Source organism: Panthera tigris, chromosome D2, assembly GCF_018350195.1.
Source record: "Panthera tigris isolate Pti1 chromosome D2, P.tigris_Pti1_mat1.1, whole genome shotgun sequence".
NCBI classification, from domain to species: domain Eukaryota; kingdom Metazoa; phylum Chordata; class Mammalia; order Carnivora; family Felidae; genus Panthera; species Panthera tigris.
In genome coordinates, this window is record NC_056670.1 from 82334547 (window position 1) to 82352908 (window position 18362).

At 50.2% G+C, this 18362-nt stretch overlaps 1 protein-coding gene across 5 annotated transcripts in view; it reads right to left on the reverse strand.

Annotated features, from left to right (window-relative positions):
• Positions 1–715: 715 nt before the first annotated feature.
• The window catches only part of MKI67 (marker of proliferation Ki-67), a 28599-nt gene continuing 10952 nt past the window's right edge, over positions 716–18362 (reverse strand). For 3 of the 5 annotated variants that reach the window (XM_042960341.1, XM_042960340.1, XM_042960343.1), the window contains 8 exons: positions 17155–17336; positions 15686–16004; positions 15480–15598; positions 15206–15377; positions 12069–12227; positions 5398–11084; positions 4105–4548; positions 716–2014 (listed from right to left, as the gene is read on the reverse strand). In XM_042960341.1, coding sequence (XP_042816275.1) covers positions 1949–2014; positions 4105–4548; positions 5398–11084; positions 12069–12227; positions 15206–15377; positions 15480–15598; positions 15686–16004; positions 17155–17336 — 7148 coding nt within the window. In that variant the 3' untranslated portion in view covers positions 716–1948. The remainder of the gene's footprint in view (positions 2015–4104; positions 4549–5397; positions 11085–12068; positions 12228–15205; positions 15378–15479; positions 15599–15685; positions 16005–17154; positions 17337–18362) is intronic. The other 2 variants (XM_042960342.1, XM_042960344.1) reach the window with 1 other exon arrangement.

Genomic DNA, 18362 nt, shown 5'->3' on the forward strand with positions numbered 1-18362 from the left:
CTTGCAACCCTGTTTTCAAACAGAGTTGGCCTAGCTGGTTAATGTTTGTCTGATGCTTAAATGCTAAGCGAAACCTGTGTCCTGCGGACATGTTTAATCAAACACTTGTTTGAATGAGCTTTTCTAACGCAGCATTTACGGTAAAATGAAAACCACCCTTACTGTGCTCTTAAAATACTGTACCCTTACGAAGGTGAGGAAATCTGATATATTGCAGTGAGATTTTTGGTTAGAATTGAACCCTAAAGGGGTTTTTAATTAACCAGTATATTCCATTCCCCAGGCATATGGCTAATTGAAATTTTTCTACGTGCGAGGTTCATAATTACTACGAAATCTGAAGTGTCGGCAGAACAACTTAATCATAGGAAAATCCTATTATTTTACATTTCCTTGTGTTTCGCTACCTAAATGACACATTTATGACTCGCACCTTCAAAAAAAAGTGCCTTTTCTAAAAAAAAAAAGAGCTGCCCTTCCTAAACTACTCTCCCTTCTTCTGCTCCCCGAGATTCCACCCCTTTCTGGCCCAGTTCAACCATCACCTGGTCTGTGGACTCTTGGATGTCCCCCCCACCCCCGCTCCAACCTACCGCCCTCCCCAAGCTGTCACTCTTCCGTGCGATTTTAGACAACACTGTTCAGAGTGTTCTTACGGCAGCCACAACGGCAAAGGCAACTCCCAGGGACCCAGAGACACGCCTAGATTCATGCATTCATTCAGCAAACATTTTTTATTATGTGAACCTGGCTCCACGCCAGACACAATGACAGAAGAATGGACAGACAGGGACGCCGTGGGGGACAGCTACCCTGTCTTGTGTCCCATCCTCGCCTCGACACGGCTGGACGAGTGGGGAAGACTCAGGTGACCGGAGGGAGGATGTGCTACCTTCTAACTTAGGGGACACAGAAAGAGGAAAGAGACAAAGTAGAACACGAGAAGGTGGAAATGCCCAGCGGCCTGGGTCTGAGGACAGCCCGGGAATCACAGCCGTTCCTTAGGAGGAGGGTTTGTGCTGTTTTCTGGACAAGGTGGCGCGCGGGGCCCTAAGGCAGGCCGACAGGTGCGGTCTGAGAAGGCACAGGCAGGCGCAGATCCAGAAGGTTGGGAAAAGGGAAAAGACGGGACAGAAAGCACGAGTAGCCGGAAGAGGCCGCACTGTTCAAGGACGAGGGGCGCCCTGGCCGATGGCCCTGAGGCTCGGGGTGGAGGCCTTCTCAGATGTGAGCAGTCCCAGGTGAGACGAATATTCTTCAAGCGAAGAAGGCAGGCCCCCTCCCAGTCGGTCCTTAAATTCAGTGACCCCTTCCATCTTGAAGGTGGGGCCACCAGCTTCCTCCAGGTCGCACTTGTATTCCCTCCAGTGCTGGGGACACCGAGGAGAGGGCTGTCCTGTGCAGCTGGCCAAGAGCCGTGGCGAGCGGGGCCAAAAGCCTCCCCCATTGTAAAGAAATATCTGACACGTCTCATTAATCCATTCAAATCTGCCCATTCCCTAACGTTTCCTGAGTGCCTGCCCAGTGTTGGGGACACAGAGACAGAAGCCCCTGCTTTCACATTCTGATGTGGGACCCAGACCACGCGAAGCATTTACAGAGCCGTGCGGCACGTGCTGGCATACATGGCTGACAAGGACGGACGGGTCATAAACTTCAGGGCCTCGTTTTGCCAAGTTGAAAGCCATTTCTAGGTCCCAAGCCCCCCACCCGCCCCAACCCAAGGTTTACGTTTTTATCACTCTGTGAGTGATGGTGGAGAGTCTTCTCCATGACCTCCACGAGGCCTCTGTGAATAAGCCATCTGGAGATAGAAAATTCTAAGATTTCTTAAACACCCGAATAACATTATTTACACAACTCCCTTTTAAATTGACCCAAATATGCTACTACAACATATCACTAAATGGAATGTATCGCTTCCCCCCACCCCTTTTAAACGTCTTAGCTAAACATCTTCATTGTCCCGACGACTTCTGGTTCTTATTTTCTTGATGCACGCATTGTCCTCATCCTGTTTGGAAGGAAAAAATAGAACTCTTAAGTAATTGAAGCAAACAATTTTTGTAACCAACCCCACTCTGCAAAATCCCAAAGCCTGATTAGGTGTGATGCACGCCTGGAGTTCTAGGAAATTAATTTTAAGGTTGGAAATGAGTTTTAGGAGGTAACCCGTGAACGTTGCTTTTGTCCTTTAAAATGTTTTTACTATTTGGTTTTTTAGATTTAAACAGGAAGCTCTGTTGGGCTCTGTGCTGACAGCGCGGAGCCTGCTTGGGATTCTCTCTCTTGCTCTCTCTCTGCCCCTCCCTGCCTGCGCGCTCTCTCTCTCTCTCTCGAAATAAATGAATAAACTTAAGAAAAAAAAAAGCCACTCAAAAAAGTGAATTCAAATTTATCAACAGGACAAAATCTTTTGGGTTTTCTAACTCATCTCTGGTGTGAGGTGCACAATCTCTCCACACTCAGCGCGTGTGACCGGAGACCGCCCGCTGTGTGTGCTCCAGAAGGAGCCGAGAGGAGGCTCATCCCTCTGGACAGCGAGATAAAACAAAGGACGATCTGCCTTTTCAGAACCAAGTCGGGTGTCTGCTCCTACTTTACGCTGTCCCCCAACCCAACAGCCCCTCAGAAAAAGTATGTCATGTTGAGGATACTTTGGAAGCAGACCCCACCAGTGACTTTACCAAGTGATATTTATTTATTTATTAAGTGTATTTATTTTGAGAGAGAGAACGCAAGCAGGGGAGGGGCAGAGAAACAAAGAGAGAGAGAATCCCAAGCAGGCTCCCCACCGTCAGCGTGGAGCCCGATTTAGGGCTCGAACCTACGAACCGTGAGATCATGACCTGAGCTGAAACCAACAGTTGAGCCGCTTAACGGACTGAGCCACCCAGGGGTCCCCCTTACCAAGTGGTCTTTAATACCTGAAGGGAGGGAAGGGTCAGGAGAACAAAAGGCAAGAATTAAAAAAGCCAAAGGCTCAGTTTGAATGCACGCGCCCTGAACCCCTTGAACGATGACTGAAGGTATCACCTTACTCCAGCGCAGATGGCCGTCCGATGACCGGAGTATCGGCAAAGTGTCATGGTGGACACCCACACCGCAGAGGACAGTAGAATGGGCTCTCTACCAGCTAATCAGGGGCTGGGGGCGATACATTCGGTTTCTGCTGACCACACACACCCGCTCTGTCCCTCTTCCCTCACGGCTCAAAGGATGGCGGGGGCACCCAGTGACGTCCTGGGCGGGGCCGTACGCGGGCACCGTCACCATCATTCCAACACGCGGTGAACAGACCCCTTCTGCCTTCGCCGCTCGCACTGATTCAGATCAGCCGGTCAAGCTGTAAGTTCGCACACACACATCAGAGGGGCGGCCACGGCACTGGCCTCTGGAGATCTCCAACCGCACGCTAAGAAATTTACACCACTCGCAAACAGGGAGCTACTGAACCCCCTCCCTACTTTTAAACTAACAACATCAAGTATTCCCCAGAAGAACACCGACTGAATTTAACCACGCACCGTGGATTTATCCAAATGACAGACGGCTCATGGGCTCCCGAACGTGATGCCACGTTAGCAAGCACGTGGTACCACTCGTCTTATGGACACTCTTGACTTTCACCCGGTCTAGCTTTCCAAAGCAAATCCCAGGAGATCCAGACAGGACCACCCTTCTGCTTCAGTAAGTGCTTCCTCTTCCTGAATGGGATCTTCATGTCAGTTTTCTATCTGAAGTGGAATCCCCTAAACACAGCTACGACGACAAAATACGTGGTTCACACTCATGCTTCCCACACTAGTGTAACTGGGACCTGGCAGCAAGTTATATGTAATGTTTGTTTGTTTTTGAACATGGGGCAAGATCGGATTGAAACATCCTCTGCTCGTGAAAATAGGAAAACAGGGGCTCCTGGTGGCTCAGTCGGTTAAGCGTCCAGCTCTTGATTTGGGTTCAAATCATGATCTCACGGTTCGTGAGTTCAAGTCCCGTGTGGGGCTCTGCACTGACAGCTCGAAGCCTGCTTGGCATTCTCGCTCCTTCTCTCTCAAAATAAAAGAAAAAGAAAAAAGGAAAGAAGACCAGTGAGTTACGTACCTTTTTTACATTTCCAGCACATCTCTTGGCACTCCGAGTTACTCGCTGTTGGGATCCACTCTCCAAAGCATTTCCTCCAGGAGGGATCTTAACTTTTCTGGATCTCAAAGACATGGCGTCTGAACGTTGTGTTACTTCTTCCTCCTGATTCTTCACGTGGACACCCACACCTTTCTCCCTTTGCTTCTCCTCTGCCACGTCAGGCAAGGGCACCTTCCTCGGTCTTGTAGACCGTAGACACATTCTGCTTGCACGGACTAGGCCCGCAGGTGTAGAACTCTTGGCTCTGCCTTCAGGGCTTTGTGGCTTCGTCTGTTGGGAGGTCTTCCGGGGCTTCTTGTCATTTCTGTCTGTCTTCACTTTCTCTGCTGCTGCTTTAACAGGCTCGGGCCTTTGCTCTTCGAGCTTGGTTTTATTTGGCCGTCTCGAGCGGAGAGACATCGCCTAAAAATAGCAAGACAGCCGCCACACGCCAATCATGAGTAATACAAACCTCACACTTCAACACGGAGAAGAAAACAATCAAAGGGAATTTCCAAAAAAAATCATGTGAAAACTTCACGTTTGTTTTAAGAGGCCAGCAATCGCTTCATTCCAGGGTGAAATCCTCTCTACTGACAAACCATGAATTTCCAGGCTCAATTTCCATCACAACACCTGAGTGTCATATATGGCAAATTCGATTACAACAAGCATTACGTGGGCATTCTAGAAAAATGCCCCCTTTCCAGGCAGTAAATGAATTCCTAAGCCTTTCGCAATCATTTGCTCAAGCAGGACAGGAGAGTCAGGGTTTCTGGAACGGAACGTACAAAGTACTGTCCATGCAGGAGTAACTCTCTGCCTCACAACCCTGACAGGTGGGCTCTCCTTGGGAGCCGGACGGCCACGCAGATTGTTCTAACCGCGTAAAGACTGACCCTGATCCCCCGCCCACCCAGCGCTCCTGCTTATGGGCTCTGGGACAACACAGGACCGAGCTCCTACCTTTCCTCGACACCTTTCGCACCTCTGCAGATGACCATAACTCACTCAGTTCCTGAGAAACTCTCGTCAAAACTGGTCATAAGAATTTTGACCTGTTATTTTCCCACACAAAGTCTATTCTCTCTATAAATCCCCAAAGGATTCTTTAACTTGTCTGCAGTTATTCACTGTGCTGAATGCAGACCCCTTTGGGAGAAGATATTCGCATATAGATTCAAGCTATGAACGGTTTATACCGGATAAGAGCCTCGAATGGAGAACACCATCCGAGATGGCATACAGCGACTAAATGACATCTGCCATCACCTGTTGTGGAGAGGCCGTCGTCCTTCCTACTTCTCGCCCCTCTGTCCTGCTTTCCCTCTTGCCGCTGGTCAGGTCCTCCGGGACGTCCATCCTTTCCGCTACAATCCTTAGCTTTCTCTTCGCGGTCAGGGGCTCAGGGGGGTCACGTCCTTCTCTAGGGGCCCCCCTTCTTTTCTTCAGGGGAGGCTTCTCTTCGGCAGTGGCCTGGGCAGGTGTCACAGAGCGCAGCCTCTTTGTTCCTGGGCCACCTCCCTCGTTTCCTCGTTTTCTCTTTGGGGACGGGGAAACGCTGCTTTCACTCCGAGTTTTTACAGGGTCTCGGTGGCCCGCCAGATCTTCCACGGGCTTTCCTCGAGGGGCCCTACGGACTCTTGCTAGGGGTTTCACAGGTTTCCCTCCGTCTGGTGTTTGCTTTGGAGCTCCCTGGATGCTACCAGCATCACCCCGTTGCTTGGTGTGATCTGGCCTCGGGAAGGACTCTCTGAAACCGGCCAGGTCTTCCAAGGGTTGGTTGGGGTTCGGCGCTCTTGGCCGATTTTTCCTGCCCGTTACGTTTTCTGTGGGACCCAGTTTCTGCTTTGCAGTTCTATTAAACAGTTTAACGTCTTTATCATCACCTCCTGATTCTCTGAGCGAGTGAGTGCTTTCCTCTGGCGTTTGGGTGGGCTTCCTGAGAGCTGAGGGCTCTTCCTTAAGATCAGCTTTCTGGGGAGGGGTCTTGAGCCGCCTCCTTCTATTGGTAGGCTTGTTGCCTGGTCCTGCAAGCGGAGATTGGAAGGGTGCTTTGGTGGTTCGGTCACCAGTCACTGGGTCTGTGGTTTGCAAAAGCTCTTTGAGACCAGCCAGGTCTTCTAAGGACTGGACCTTTTTCTTGGGTGTTCTTGGCCGCCTCTTGCTTCTAGATACATTTCTCACAGGCTCCAGTTTCGGCTTTGGGGTTTCCTTGAACAATCCGATGTCTGCATCACCACCTACGGGTTCTCTGTGTTCATGTGGGCTTTCCCCTGGCAGCTGGGTGGGCTTCGTGAGAGCTGAGGGTTCTTCCTCCAGGTCCACTTTCTGGGTAGGGGTCTTGAGCCGCCTCCTTCTATTGGTTGGCTTGTTGCCTGGTCCTGCTAGTGGAGATTGGCAGGGTGCTTTGGTGGTTTGGCCACCAGTCATTGGCTTATCTGTGTGGTTTGGTGTTTGGAAAAGCTCTTTGAGGCCAACCAGGTCTTCTACAGACTGGATGTTCCCCCTGGGTGTTCTTGGCTGCTTTTTGCTTCCAGTTACATTTTCTGTAGCGTTCAGTTTCCGCTTTAGGGTTTCCTTAAACAAGTTGATGTCTTCATCCTTACCTCCAGGTTCTCTGTGTTCGTGTGGGCTTTCCCCTGGCATCCGGGTGGGCTTCCCGAGAGCTGAGGGCTCTTCCTCCAGGTCCACTTTCTGGGGAGGGGTCTCGAGCCACCTCTTTCCATTTGCTGGCGTGTTGACTGGTTCTGCTCGTGGAGATTTACAGGGAACTTTGGTGGTTTGGTCACCAGTCCCTGGGTCTGGGGTTTGGAAAAGCTCTTTGAGACCAACCAGGTCTTCTAGGGACTGGACCTTTTTCTTGGGTGTTCTTGGCCGCCTCTTGCTTCCAGCTACATCTTCTTCAGGTTTCAGTTTCTGCTTTGGAGTTTCCTTGAACAATCTGATGTCTTCATCTTCCCCTACTGGTTCTCTGTGTGTGCGTGTGGCTTCCTCTGGCCTGTGGGTGGGCTTCGTGACAGCTGAGAGCTCATTCTCTATGGTGACCTTCCCCAGAGCTACCTTGAGCCGTGTCTTCATGTGGGTTGGTATGTTGACTGTTTCTGCTAGCGGAGATTTGCAGGGCACTACTGTGGTTTTGACAACAGCTGTTGTTTTCTTGGTTTGCTCTGGGGTTTGGAAAAGCTCTTTGAGGCCAACCAGGTCCTCTAGGGACTGGACCTTTTTTGGGGGTGTTCTTGGCCGCCTCTTGCTTCCAGTTACGTTGTCTGCAGGTTTCAGTTTCTGCTCTGGAGTTTTGTTAAACAATTTAATGTCTTTATCCTCACCTCCTGATTCTGTGTGTTCGTGTGGGCTTTCCCCTGGCATCTGGGTGGACTTCCCGAGAGCTGGGGGCTCTTCCTCCAGGCCCACTTTCTGGGGAGGGGTCTCGAGCCGCCTCTTTTTACTTGCTGGCGTGTTGCCTGGTCCTGGTAGTGGAGATTGGCAGGGTGCTTTGGTGGTTTGGTCACCAGCCATTGGCTTATCTGTGTGGCTTGGTGTTTGGAAAAGCTCTTTGAGGCCAACCAGGTCTTCTAAGGACTGGACCTTTTTCTTGGGTGTTCTTGGCCGCCTCTTGCTTCCAGCTACATTTTCTGCAGGGTCCAGTTTCTGCTTTGGGGTTTCCTTGAACAATCCGATGTCTTCATCACCGCCTACTGGCTCTCTGTGTTCGTGTGGGCGTTCCCCTGGCATCTGGGTGGACTTCTGGAGAGCCGAGGCTTCTTCCTCCAGGTCCACTTTCTGCGGAGGGGTCTTGCACAGCCTCCTGCGACTTGCGGGTGTGTTGACTAGCGCTGCTAGGGGAGATTTGCAGGGTGCTTTGGTAGCTGGGGCATCAGCCATTGGTTTATCTGTGTGGTTTGGGGTCTGAAAGAGCTCTCTGAGTCCAGCCAGGTCTTCTAGAGAATGGACCTTTTTCTTGGGTGTTCTTGGCCGCCTCTTGCTTCCAGCTACATTTTCTGCAGGGTCCAGTTCCTGCTTTGGGGTTTCCTTGAACAATCCGATGTCTTCATCACCGCCTACTGGCTCTCTGTGTTCGTGTGGGCTTTCCCCTGACATCTGGGTGGACTTCCTGAGAGCAGAGGGCTCTTCCTCCAGGTCCACTTTCTGAGGGGTCTTGAGCCGCCTATTTCTACTTGCTGGCGTGTTGACTGGTTCTGCTTGTGGAGATTTGCAGGGAACTCTGGTGGTTTGGTCAACAGTCACAGGGTCTGGAGTGTGCTCTGGGGTTTGGAAAAGCTCTTTGAGGCCAACCAGGTCTTCTAGGGACTGGACCTTTTTCTTGGGTGTTCTTGACCGCCTCTTGCTTCCAGCTACATTTTCTGCAGGGTCCAGTTTCTGCTTTGGGGTTTCCTTGAACAATCCGATGTCTTCATCACCGCCTACTGGCTCTCTGTGTTCGTGTGGGCGTTCCCCTGGCATCTGGGTGGACTTCTGGAGAGCCGAGGCTTCTTCCTCCAGGTCCACTTTCTGCGGAGGGGTCTTGCACAGCCTCCTGCGACTTGCGGGTGTGTTGACTAGCGCTGCTAGGGGAGATTTGCAGGGTGCTTTGGTAGTTGGGGCATCAGCCATTGGTTTATCTGTGTGGTTTGGGGTCTGAAAGAGCTCTCTGAGTCCAGCCAGGTCTTCTAGAGAATGGGCCTTTTTCTTGGGTGTTCTTGGCCGCCTCTTGCTTTTAGTTACTGCAGGATTTGGTTTCTGCCCTGGAGTTTTGTTAAACAAGTTGATGTCTTCATCATCATCTCCAGGTTCTCTGTGTGAGTTTGTGCTTTCCCCTGGCATCTGGGTGGGCTTCCTGAGAGCAGAGGGCTTTTCCTCCAGGCCCACTTTCTGCGGAGGGGTCTTGAGCCACCTCTTTTGACTCGCTGGCGTGTTGCCTGGTCCTGCTGGCAGAGATTTGCAGGGTGCTTTGGTAGTTTGGTCACCAGTCATTGGTTTATCTGTGTGGTCTGGTGTTTGGAAGAGCCCTCTAAGTCCATCCAGGTCTTCTAGAGAATGGACCTTTTTCTTGGGTGTTCTTGGCCGCCTCTTGCTTCCAGCTACATTTTCTGCAGGGTCCAGTTCCTGCTTTGGGGTTTCCTTGAACAATCCGATGTCTTCATCTCTGCCTACTGGCTCTCTGTGTTCGTGTGGGCTTTCCCCTGACATCTGGGTGGACTTCCTGAGAGCAGAGGGCTCTTCCTCCAGGTCCACTTTCTGAGGGGTCTTGAGCCGCCTATTTCTACTTGCTGGCGTGTTGACTGGTTCTGCTTGTGGAGATTTGCAGGGAACTCTGGTGGTTTGGTCAACAGTCACAGGGTCTGGAGTGTGCTCTGGGGTTTGGAAAAGCTCTTTGAGGCCAACCAGGTCTTCTAGGGACTGGACCTTTTTCTTGGGTGTTCTTGACCGCCTCTTGCTTCCAGCTACATTTTCTGCAGGGTCCAGTTTCTGCTTTGGGGTTTCCTTGAACAATCCGATGTCTTCATCACCGCCTACTGGCTCTCTGTGTTCGTGTGGGCGTTCCCCTGGCATCTGGGTGGACTTCTGGAGAGCCGAGGCTTCTTCCTCCAGGTCCACTTTCTGCGGAGGGGTCTTGCACAGCCTCCTGCGACTTGCGGGTGTGTTGACTAGCTCTGCTAGGGGAGATTTGCAGGGTGCTTTGGTAGTTGGGGCATCAGCCATTGGTTTATCTGTGTGGTTTGGGGTCTGAAAGAGCTCTCTGAGTCCAGCCAGGTCTTCTAGAGAATGGGCCTTTCTCTTGGGTGTTCTTGGCCGCCTCTTGCTTTTAGTTACTGCAGGATTTGGTTTCTGCCCTGGAGTTTTGTTAAACAAGTTGATGTCTTCATCATCACCTCCAGGTTCTCTGTGTGAGTTTGTGCTTTCCCCTGGCATCTGGGTGGGCTTCCTGAGAGCAGAGGGCTCTTCCTCCAGGCCCACTTTCTGCGGAGGGGTCTCGAGCCGCCTCTTTTGACTCGCTGGCGTGTTGCCTCGTCCTGGTAGCGGAGATTGGCAGGGTGCTTTGGTGGTTTGGTCACCAGTCATTGGTTTATCTGTGTGGCTTGGGGTTTGAAAGAGCTCTCTGAGTCCAGCCAGGTCTTCTAGAGAATGATTCTTTTTCTTGGGTGTTCTTGGCCGCCTCTTGCTTCCAGGTACTTTTTCTGCAGGGCTCAGCTTCTGCTCTGGAGTTCTATTAAACAATCCGCTGTTTTTATCACCACCTGCAGGTTCTCCGTGTGAGTGTGTGCTTCCTCCTGGCATCTGGATGGGCTTCCCGAGAGCCAGGGGCCCTTCCTCCAGGTCCACTTTCTGGGGAGGGGTCTCAAGCTGTACGCTCATTGCGGCTGGTGTGCCAGCTAGTTCCAACTTTGAAGATTTCTGGCGCTTTTCTGCGGTTTTATTCTCAGCCTCCTTTGGTTCTAGCGCACGAATGGGCGTGCGGAGGAGACCTTGGATGCCTCCCAGGTCTTCCTTGGGTTCTGTGTCTTGCCATGTTTTGAGGGGGGTCAGGTCTGCAGCTGGTTCCTGGTTTTGCTCTGAATATCTTCTCGATCTCCTCACTGCGACCACCTCTTCAGAATTTTCCTTTGGTTCAGTATCGTTCTCACTCGCTTCAAAATAGCTCTCCTGTTCCTTCGCTGCTCCCTCCGGTTTCTGTTCTCGTTGCGGGGTCTTCCTCAGAAGTCGTCCCGGAGCATTCTCCACAGCGTCCATCTTGGCTTCCTCGTCCTTGCGCCCTGCTCCTGGCATCTGTATACTTCTGGGCCCCACGGACCTTCGAAGCCTGTTGGCGCTTGACGTGGCCTTCGGAGCCCCCGATCCCGGAGTTTTCTCAATGTTCACATTTACTCTGATACTCTGACGTCTGAGGACAGGGCTCGCGAGGCTTTTATCAGACGGCTCTTGCGGTCCATTCTGAGTCACGGGGAATACATTCTCTCCTACAGGAAATAAAAACACGCGTGAGAAATCTACTCTGTTCAGTATGTTGTGCCGATCTGGTATTTTTTCCTTATGAGATATTGCGTAAAAGCCAATAGTTCAGCCTCCTGTCCACCTGGGCTAAGCATATGAGGCTACTTACGTGGCCATAAATCTGTATTGCACGTGAGCCACACGCACCTAAGAATATCGTTACCTGGTGATATACGGCGGGTTCACACTTAGGAGGTGATTAGGATCCACAGAGATCAGATAAAAGAAAAAAAATTCCTTAAGAAGAGGATCCCGAAGGTTACCGCACCGTGTCTCAGCCACCTGAATGCAGACATTCTTTCCTTCAAACGTGAGAAGCAAACAGCCATTTCTCCTGGGGAACCACTAATAATACAATAACAGGGCTTATCGACAGGACGTGTGGGGTCCTAACTGCACAGGAAACATCTACTTTTCAGCACAGGATGCACTGTTCATAGAGTAAAGCTGTTCCCTTCATGCCTGGCCCTGGGTAACCAGTACTCAGTGCAAGAGCAAGACAGACTCATGTCTCCCATCTTGGGCTCACACTGGGGCACAGGCCTTCTAGAAGATTCGCAGCACTAAATGTACACATTCTCTTTCTTTTGGGTTACTTATAGCAATTTTGAGTTGGAATAATTTATGTAACTACGATGAGAGATCACTCTACTTCTCTGCTGGTCAACCCCTTTAAATAAAGAAAGCAGAAATGTGCACAGGCAGTTTACAATTATTAAAGGAGTACTCTTTTTTACGCAACTCGCTGAATGCCAATGTTAGTTCAACTGCGAATAGGAAGTTCCCCTAAAAACAACAGAACAGAGAGGCTGGAAATGGTACTTTTTCAGGAGTATCCGTCATAGACAAATAATAGTGTATCTCTTGTAAAAAAAAAAAAAAAAAAAAATACCACCTACAATTCCTACTGAAAATATTAAAGTGCTAGGAAAAAACAAAAGTAAACCAACCAAAAGTTTCTGACGTGCATAGCAGAGGTTTTTCTCCCGAATCAGGTACTTGAAACTCTTTTCTGACAACGTCCTCTGAATCTGAGAAAGCGCTGGGACGCAGGCTCATTGTTTGTGGCTTCACTTTCGCTGCTGGAGTCTGGAACATTTCAGTTAACCCTGGTATACGAAAATATGGGAAAAGCAATGAACACATCGCTCATACATGCCAGCAACCATGCCAGTCTGCACAGACCCCAGAGGAAGTGGCAGAGAAGGAACAGTGAATCACTCCCCAGAGTTCATTGGAGACAGTCATGTATTCATGATGAACTCATTTTGGGGCGCCTGGGTGGCTGAGTTGATTAAGCGCCTGACTGCCACGCAAGTTGTGATCTCGCGGTTCCTGAGTTCTGAGTTCGAGCCCCGCACTGGGATCTCTACCGTCCACGCAGAACCTGCTTCGGATCCTCTGCCCCCGTTTCTTTCTGCCCCTCCCCTGCTCGCACGCTCTCTCTCGGTCAAACATAAATAAAGATTTTTTTTTAAATAACAAACTCATTTTTGAAGAAGCGCAATGAGAAATTGCGATGGCATCTCGTCTTCTTTGCTTTTCCTCTTGGTGAGAAAATCACATAAAGGAAGGGGACATCTCAGTCTTGCAACGTTGCCCCAGTTCTGACCACTAGCCGGGAGACAGAGGCCACCCCGGGCGCCCCCAGCCAGACATCCAGAAACCCGGTGCGCTCATGCTGCCTTGAAAAGCCCTAGCTGAGGCAGACCGGGGCTTATGTCCAAATAAAACCTTCCCAATTAAAAAAAAAAAAAGACTGCCCATCGATAGTACTGTCAAATGGCAACATCACCATGTTTTCCTTTTAACGCCAGAAAGTAGTATTAACATCATCTCAGAAGAAAAGCACAATACAGTTCTTTGAAGGGAAGATTGATCTTTCCAGAACACTCACGTTATCCCGCTTTCGTCTTACTCTCATCCTGCCAGCAATGGATCAAAATGCTCTCTCGGTCTGGCATCTGATTGCAAACTGTCTTTGAGAAGACTGTTCCGGAGGCCCTCGAACCAGCCATTTCACTTAAAAGTCTCCTCCTCCTGCCGCTACTCAGGCCCCCCCTTAAAGAGCCAGGATCCAGGCTTCAGTACAGACTGCTGTTTTGTCATGAAACTTACACCAAGGGGTGGAAACTGTTGCACTCTCTAGGAAGGGGTCTGGAAGGGAGGTTGGGAAAATCCACTGTCTGAGTACTGAGCATTTAAATTTCTACTAATTTTATCTTAAAAATATTTTTGAAGATTGGTGTTTTTTTTTTAAATTTTTTTAATGTTTATTTATTTTTGAAAGACAGAGAGAGACAGAGCACAAGCAGGGGTGGGGCGGAGAGAGAGGGGGACACAGAATCCAAAGCCGGCTCCAGGCTCTGAGCTGTCAGCACCAGAGACCGACGTGGGGCTCGAACTCACGAACTGCGAGATCGTGACCTGAGCCAAAGTTGGACGCTCTACCGACTGAGCCACCCGGGAGCCCCTGTTTTAATGTTTATTATTGAGAGAGACAGAGAAATGGCACAAGGTGGGGAGGGGCAGAGAGAGAGGGAGACACAGAATCCAAAGTAGGCTCCAGGCTCTGAGCTGTGAGCACAGAGCCCGACACGGGGCTCGAACCCACGAACCACGAGATCGTGACCTGAGCTGAAGTCGGACACTCAACCGACTGAGCCATCCAGGAGCCCCTGAGGATTGGTTTTTAATGCTTTGTAACATAAGGACATTAGAACCCTCACACATGAACATAATTTACATAATGTACACTTATGTACATATGACTGCATATTGGGTGGTACATACTCAAAACTTTTTTCTCATTGAGTTTGCTATCAAAATGGGCTACAATTGTTCTGCGATTTTACAGGTATGTTGTTTTTTTTTAAGCTAAATGTATTTTTTTTAATGTTTACATGTTTTTGAGAGACAGAGCACAAGCAGGGGAAGTGCAGAGAGAGGAAGACACAGAATCCGAAGCAGGCTCCAGGCTCTGAGCCGTTAGCGCAGAGCCTGACGTGGGGCTCGAACTCATGAACCGTGAGATCATGACCCGAGCCAAAGTCAGACGCTTAACTGACAGCCCCCCAGGTGCCCCAAAAAACTATGTGTAGTGATCCTATTGTGACAGTACTCAGAGGGGACTTTATTTGGGTTATACAGAGGAGTAGAACTATTTCATCTTAAAATACACCAGGAAACAGGGGTGCCTGGGTGGCTCAGTCGGTTGAGCGTCTGATCTCACTTCAGCTCAGGTCATGATCTCGCAGCTCGTGAGTTCAAGCCCCACGTTGGGCTCTGTGCTGACAGCTCGGAACCTGGAGTCTGCTTCGGATTCTGTGTCTCCCTCTCTCTCTGCCCCAACCCACTCGCATTCTGTCTCTGTCTCTCTCAAAAATAAATAAACATTCAAACAAAAACATTTTAAAAAATACGGCAGGAAAAGAAAAAAAAAAAAGACCCCATCTAATGGGAGGTGGAATCAAATCTCCCCTCCCTCCAAAAGTGTTGAAGGCAGAAAGCACCGGTCAAACCATGGAGCGTGAAATCCCAGCCCTGGGTTCCTGTCTTGGTGCTAATCTAGGACAACCATAAGGAAGTCACATCCCACCGTCACTGAGAATGGAAACACTGGTTCAACTGTTCATGCTTAAGGGAAGGCCTCTTCACAGGCTTTCATTTCCAGAAACAGTTAAGCGTCATGGAAAGGAAGGAACTCTTGAAGCAGTAAAATATTGTTCAACTTCGGGGCGGTCGATTAGTATAAACGCAGGGGAGGGGCGATTATAAGAGCGAGCCTGCTCTCTTCACCATGAAGCGGACTCCAGGACTCTACACGGATGCTGTCATCCGAGGCAAAGCTGTGCATTTACCACTCATGCCTGCCTCGTGCGGGACTCACGACCCCCGATACGGTCGAGGTCCGGCTCTCGTCCAACCCGGCAAGTTCTTCCTTGAACCACCAGAACCCCAGGAGCTGACTAGATCGTTGATCCTCCCGTCTGCTCCCCACCATACACATCTACAGCATCCGTCCACATTCTCACGTGTAGGGGGATCGAAGGGCTACGGTTTCTAAGCCTCGAGGTTGTGCTTTTACCTGACAGATCTTCATTGAAGTCCACCTTCTTGTTGATGACAAAGTTGTTGAGCATTCTGTAGGGCCGGGCAGGCACATTTACTTTTTCAAGGTGAGCTTTCCCTATTATTATGGTACAAGGAGAGTTGGCATGGCCTGTACTAAACTCACTGTGAACACCGCTAACAGGCTTCTGGAAAAAAAAAAATGTAACAAGATGAAGAAAACGTCAGCGCGTACCTCCCCACCCAACGCGACCTTACATCATAGCACGTGGCCAAGGAGCTGTTCATACCTTCGGAGTGTTTGCTTTTCTTGGCCTTTTGCTCAGCTGTCGCTGGGGGCCGTGTTTGACCGCTTTAGCCTGGGTCTGTTTGGCCCCGAGTTTCACTACGTCCGCCCACGACTTTGCCACTGTCAGAAGGAAAACGTGTTGAAAGGTTTCCGAAGCCCCGTAAGTGAGAAAACCGACCGTAAGACATCCGCGAACATGACACTAACCGACTAAATTGGCTTCAGAAGCTCCGCTCCTTCTTTTGGAGTAAATCCTCTGCAAGATGTCATGCTGGCTCCGGTCGATGGAGGTTCTCTTTGAAAGCAAGCCACCGCTCTTCCTGCCTCCCCTCTTCGGAACATCCGTGTGATGAGATTTGCTGCCGCCAGAGACCGAGGACGCCTTGGGTGACCTGCGACGTGGGTCACGGGCACCTGGAGAAGTCCTGGTCGGATCTCGAGCTGGAGATCCCGCGAACTGTGGTTGTGCGGTCACTTCCAAATGGAGTCCGGAAGAATCTTCTTTTCCCGATGGTTGAGGACGGTCCTGACGAGATTTAAATGTTCATAAGATACCTTACCGCCAACACAGAGTCTCTGTAGTGGATGTGAAAACCCTGCCCAGTTAAACAATTTTAGCTGTTTCAATCTGGAAGCACCAAAACGTTTCAAGCGCTGTCTGTCAAGTGGAAGGCGGAGATGGGAGTCTGTGCTCCTCATTTAAGAGAAAAAGGAAGGAGGGGGGTGGGGGGACAGCAAACCAGTCTTAAGTGAGGAGTGAGCATGCTCCGATCTGAATTGGAAAAAACACCACCTGTGGGCATCTAATCCCCTTTGGTCTACGTGGAAGGAGGGCCGCTCATTTCTGGGAGCCAATAGGAAATGGAAAGGGAGCCACACATACCTTATACTCCTTTTGGTAGGAAAAGAAATGAAAGATTGCCCAGGCCCTCTGAGGGGGGTGAGCTGGGAGGCCATACCTTTTAAAGACCTAAACTCAGGAGGACAACACAGCCTAGGGTAGGTGATTACAAAGTTCTAAATAGCTGATGGTGGAAATCATGGGCGTGTTGCCATTCAAGGGTTTCCTTTTCACCTTATAATTCTAAAAGAAAACAAACAAACAAACCACCTTACGGTTTGTGTCATGATGTCTCCAGATTCTTTCTAATCGGTAGTTTGTTTGTTTGTTTGTTTTTTAATGGTTATCTATTTATTTTGGAGGGAGAGACACGTCGTGAGCAGGGGAGGGACAGGGAGAGGGAGACACAGAATCTGAAGCAGGCTCCAGGCTCTGAGCTGTCAGCACAGAGTCTGACGTGGGACTCCAACTCATGAAGCATGAGATCATGACCTGATCCAAAGTCAGATGCTCAACCCACTGAGCCACCCAGGCGCCCCTCTGATTGGTAGTTTTTACCGAACCCGCCCCTCCCCCAGCCTGAGTGGTCTTCTGGAAGCAAGGCTGGCAGGAGGCCTCCGCCCGAAGAGGCCTTCACAGGCCTCCGCTGTGCTCAGCCACGTGAGAATCGGGGTTCCAAGCCCAGGGGTCCATTTTCCACCCCTCAGTGAGTGAGTCATCCTTTAGAATTTTTTATCTTTACTACGTTTTTAGAAAGAAAAAGGTCTTCGTTGCCATTGTGCTGGCGTGGGGCGTTTGGAAAGGATGTGTCCTAGGCGGGAGTGAGAATACTGACCGTTGACCCTACCTTGATGATTTTCTTCAGGACAGGTGGAGTGTGGCTTACAAGTGACCTTCTGGGTGTTTCTCCTCTCTTGAGAGGTGTATTAGGAGGTAAGTTTTCATCAAATAACTCCGGCTTCAGACGACCACCGAAGGAGACCCGCCTTCTTTTCAGGGGCGTTCCCTCAGTCTTATCTGAAATAACGAATACAAACGTGGAGAAGGAATGGAAGATGTACGGACACCTAAGACGTGTTTCAAGTTGCCGTTAAAGACAAACCAATGGAAAAGCCCCCTTGAAAACTAACACCACAGCGTCTCATCCTTTTGTAACGCTCACGGAGCTGGAGCTCAGGAAAAGACCCAGGGACAAACCCACAAAGCGTCACGTCCCAACCGGACGGTACAAAGATCTCCTAGGAAAGGTTGAAAATGCCCACGTGGACAGAGCTTGATAAACGGATTGGTGTGGATGGGGCGGCTTTCACTTTGGAGCAGGGGAATGACAGACAGATGCTTCCGCGGTGACCGGATAGGGCTTTTCCAAAGACACCTATGAACTCGGACCTCGCCCAGGCCTACCTAGTGAGAAGTCGTGAACTTGAAAACTTCTCCAGGTGATTCGAATAGGCGATTCACGAGTCCCAACCCCACCGCACATCCCCATGAACCGGCACTCAACAAGAATCCCTTGTCTGAGTGATGCCCCCTTTCTGAGACTCATAGGGACACAGTCATGGATACGTGCTGGTCTAATTGCAGAGAGGGGCGCACCTCGCATGAGGGACCGTCTGCAAAACAGAGCCCGGACGGTAAGCCTGCTACTTCAGAACACCCACAGAACCACCCCCCCCCCCTCTGAAAAGTATGGGAGAAAACCCAGGAGCTACTGAGCCCGCTCGGGGGTCACAGCCCTGCCGCTTGCTGGGTGACAGGAGGCCGTCAGTTTCCCGTTTTACAAAAGGGAAGTTAACAGGGATACCTGTCCCGGGGGCCCACCTGCTACCTGCAGAGAGGATCAAAAGTGCCCATGTCTTTAAAACACCTACAACAGCTCCTGATACAGAAACCCGTGGGGATAGTCCAGTGGTTTATAAAACAGCAGCAGCAGCAACAACAACAACAAACAACAACAACAACAACAACAACAACAACAAACTACTATTAGGAGACGCGGAAAACAGAGTATAAGTATCTGAGAGACACCCTCCCTGTATTTAA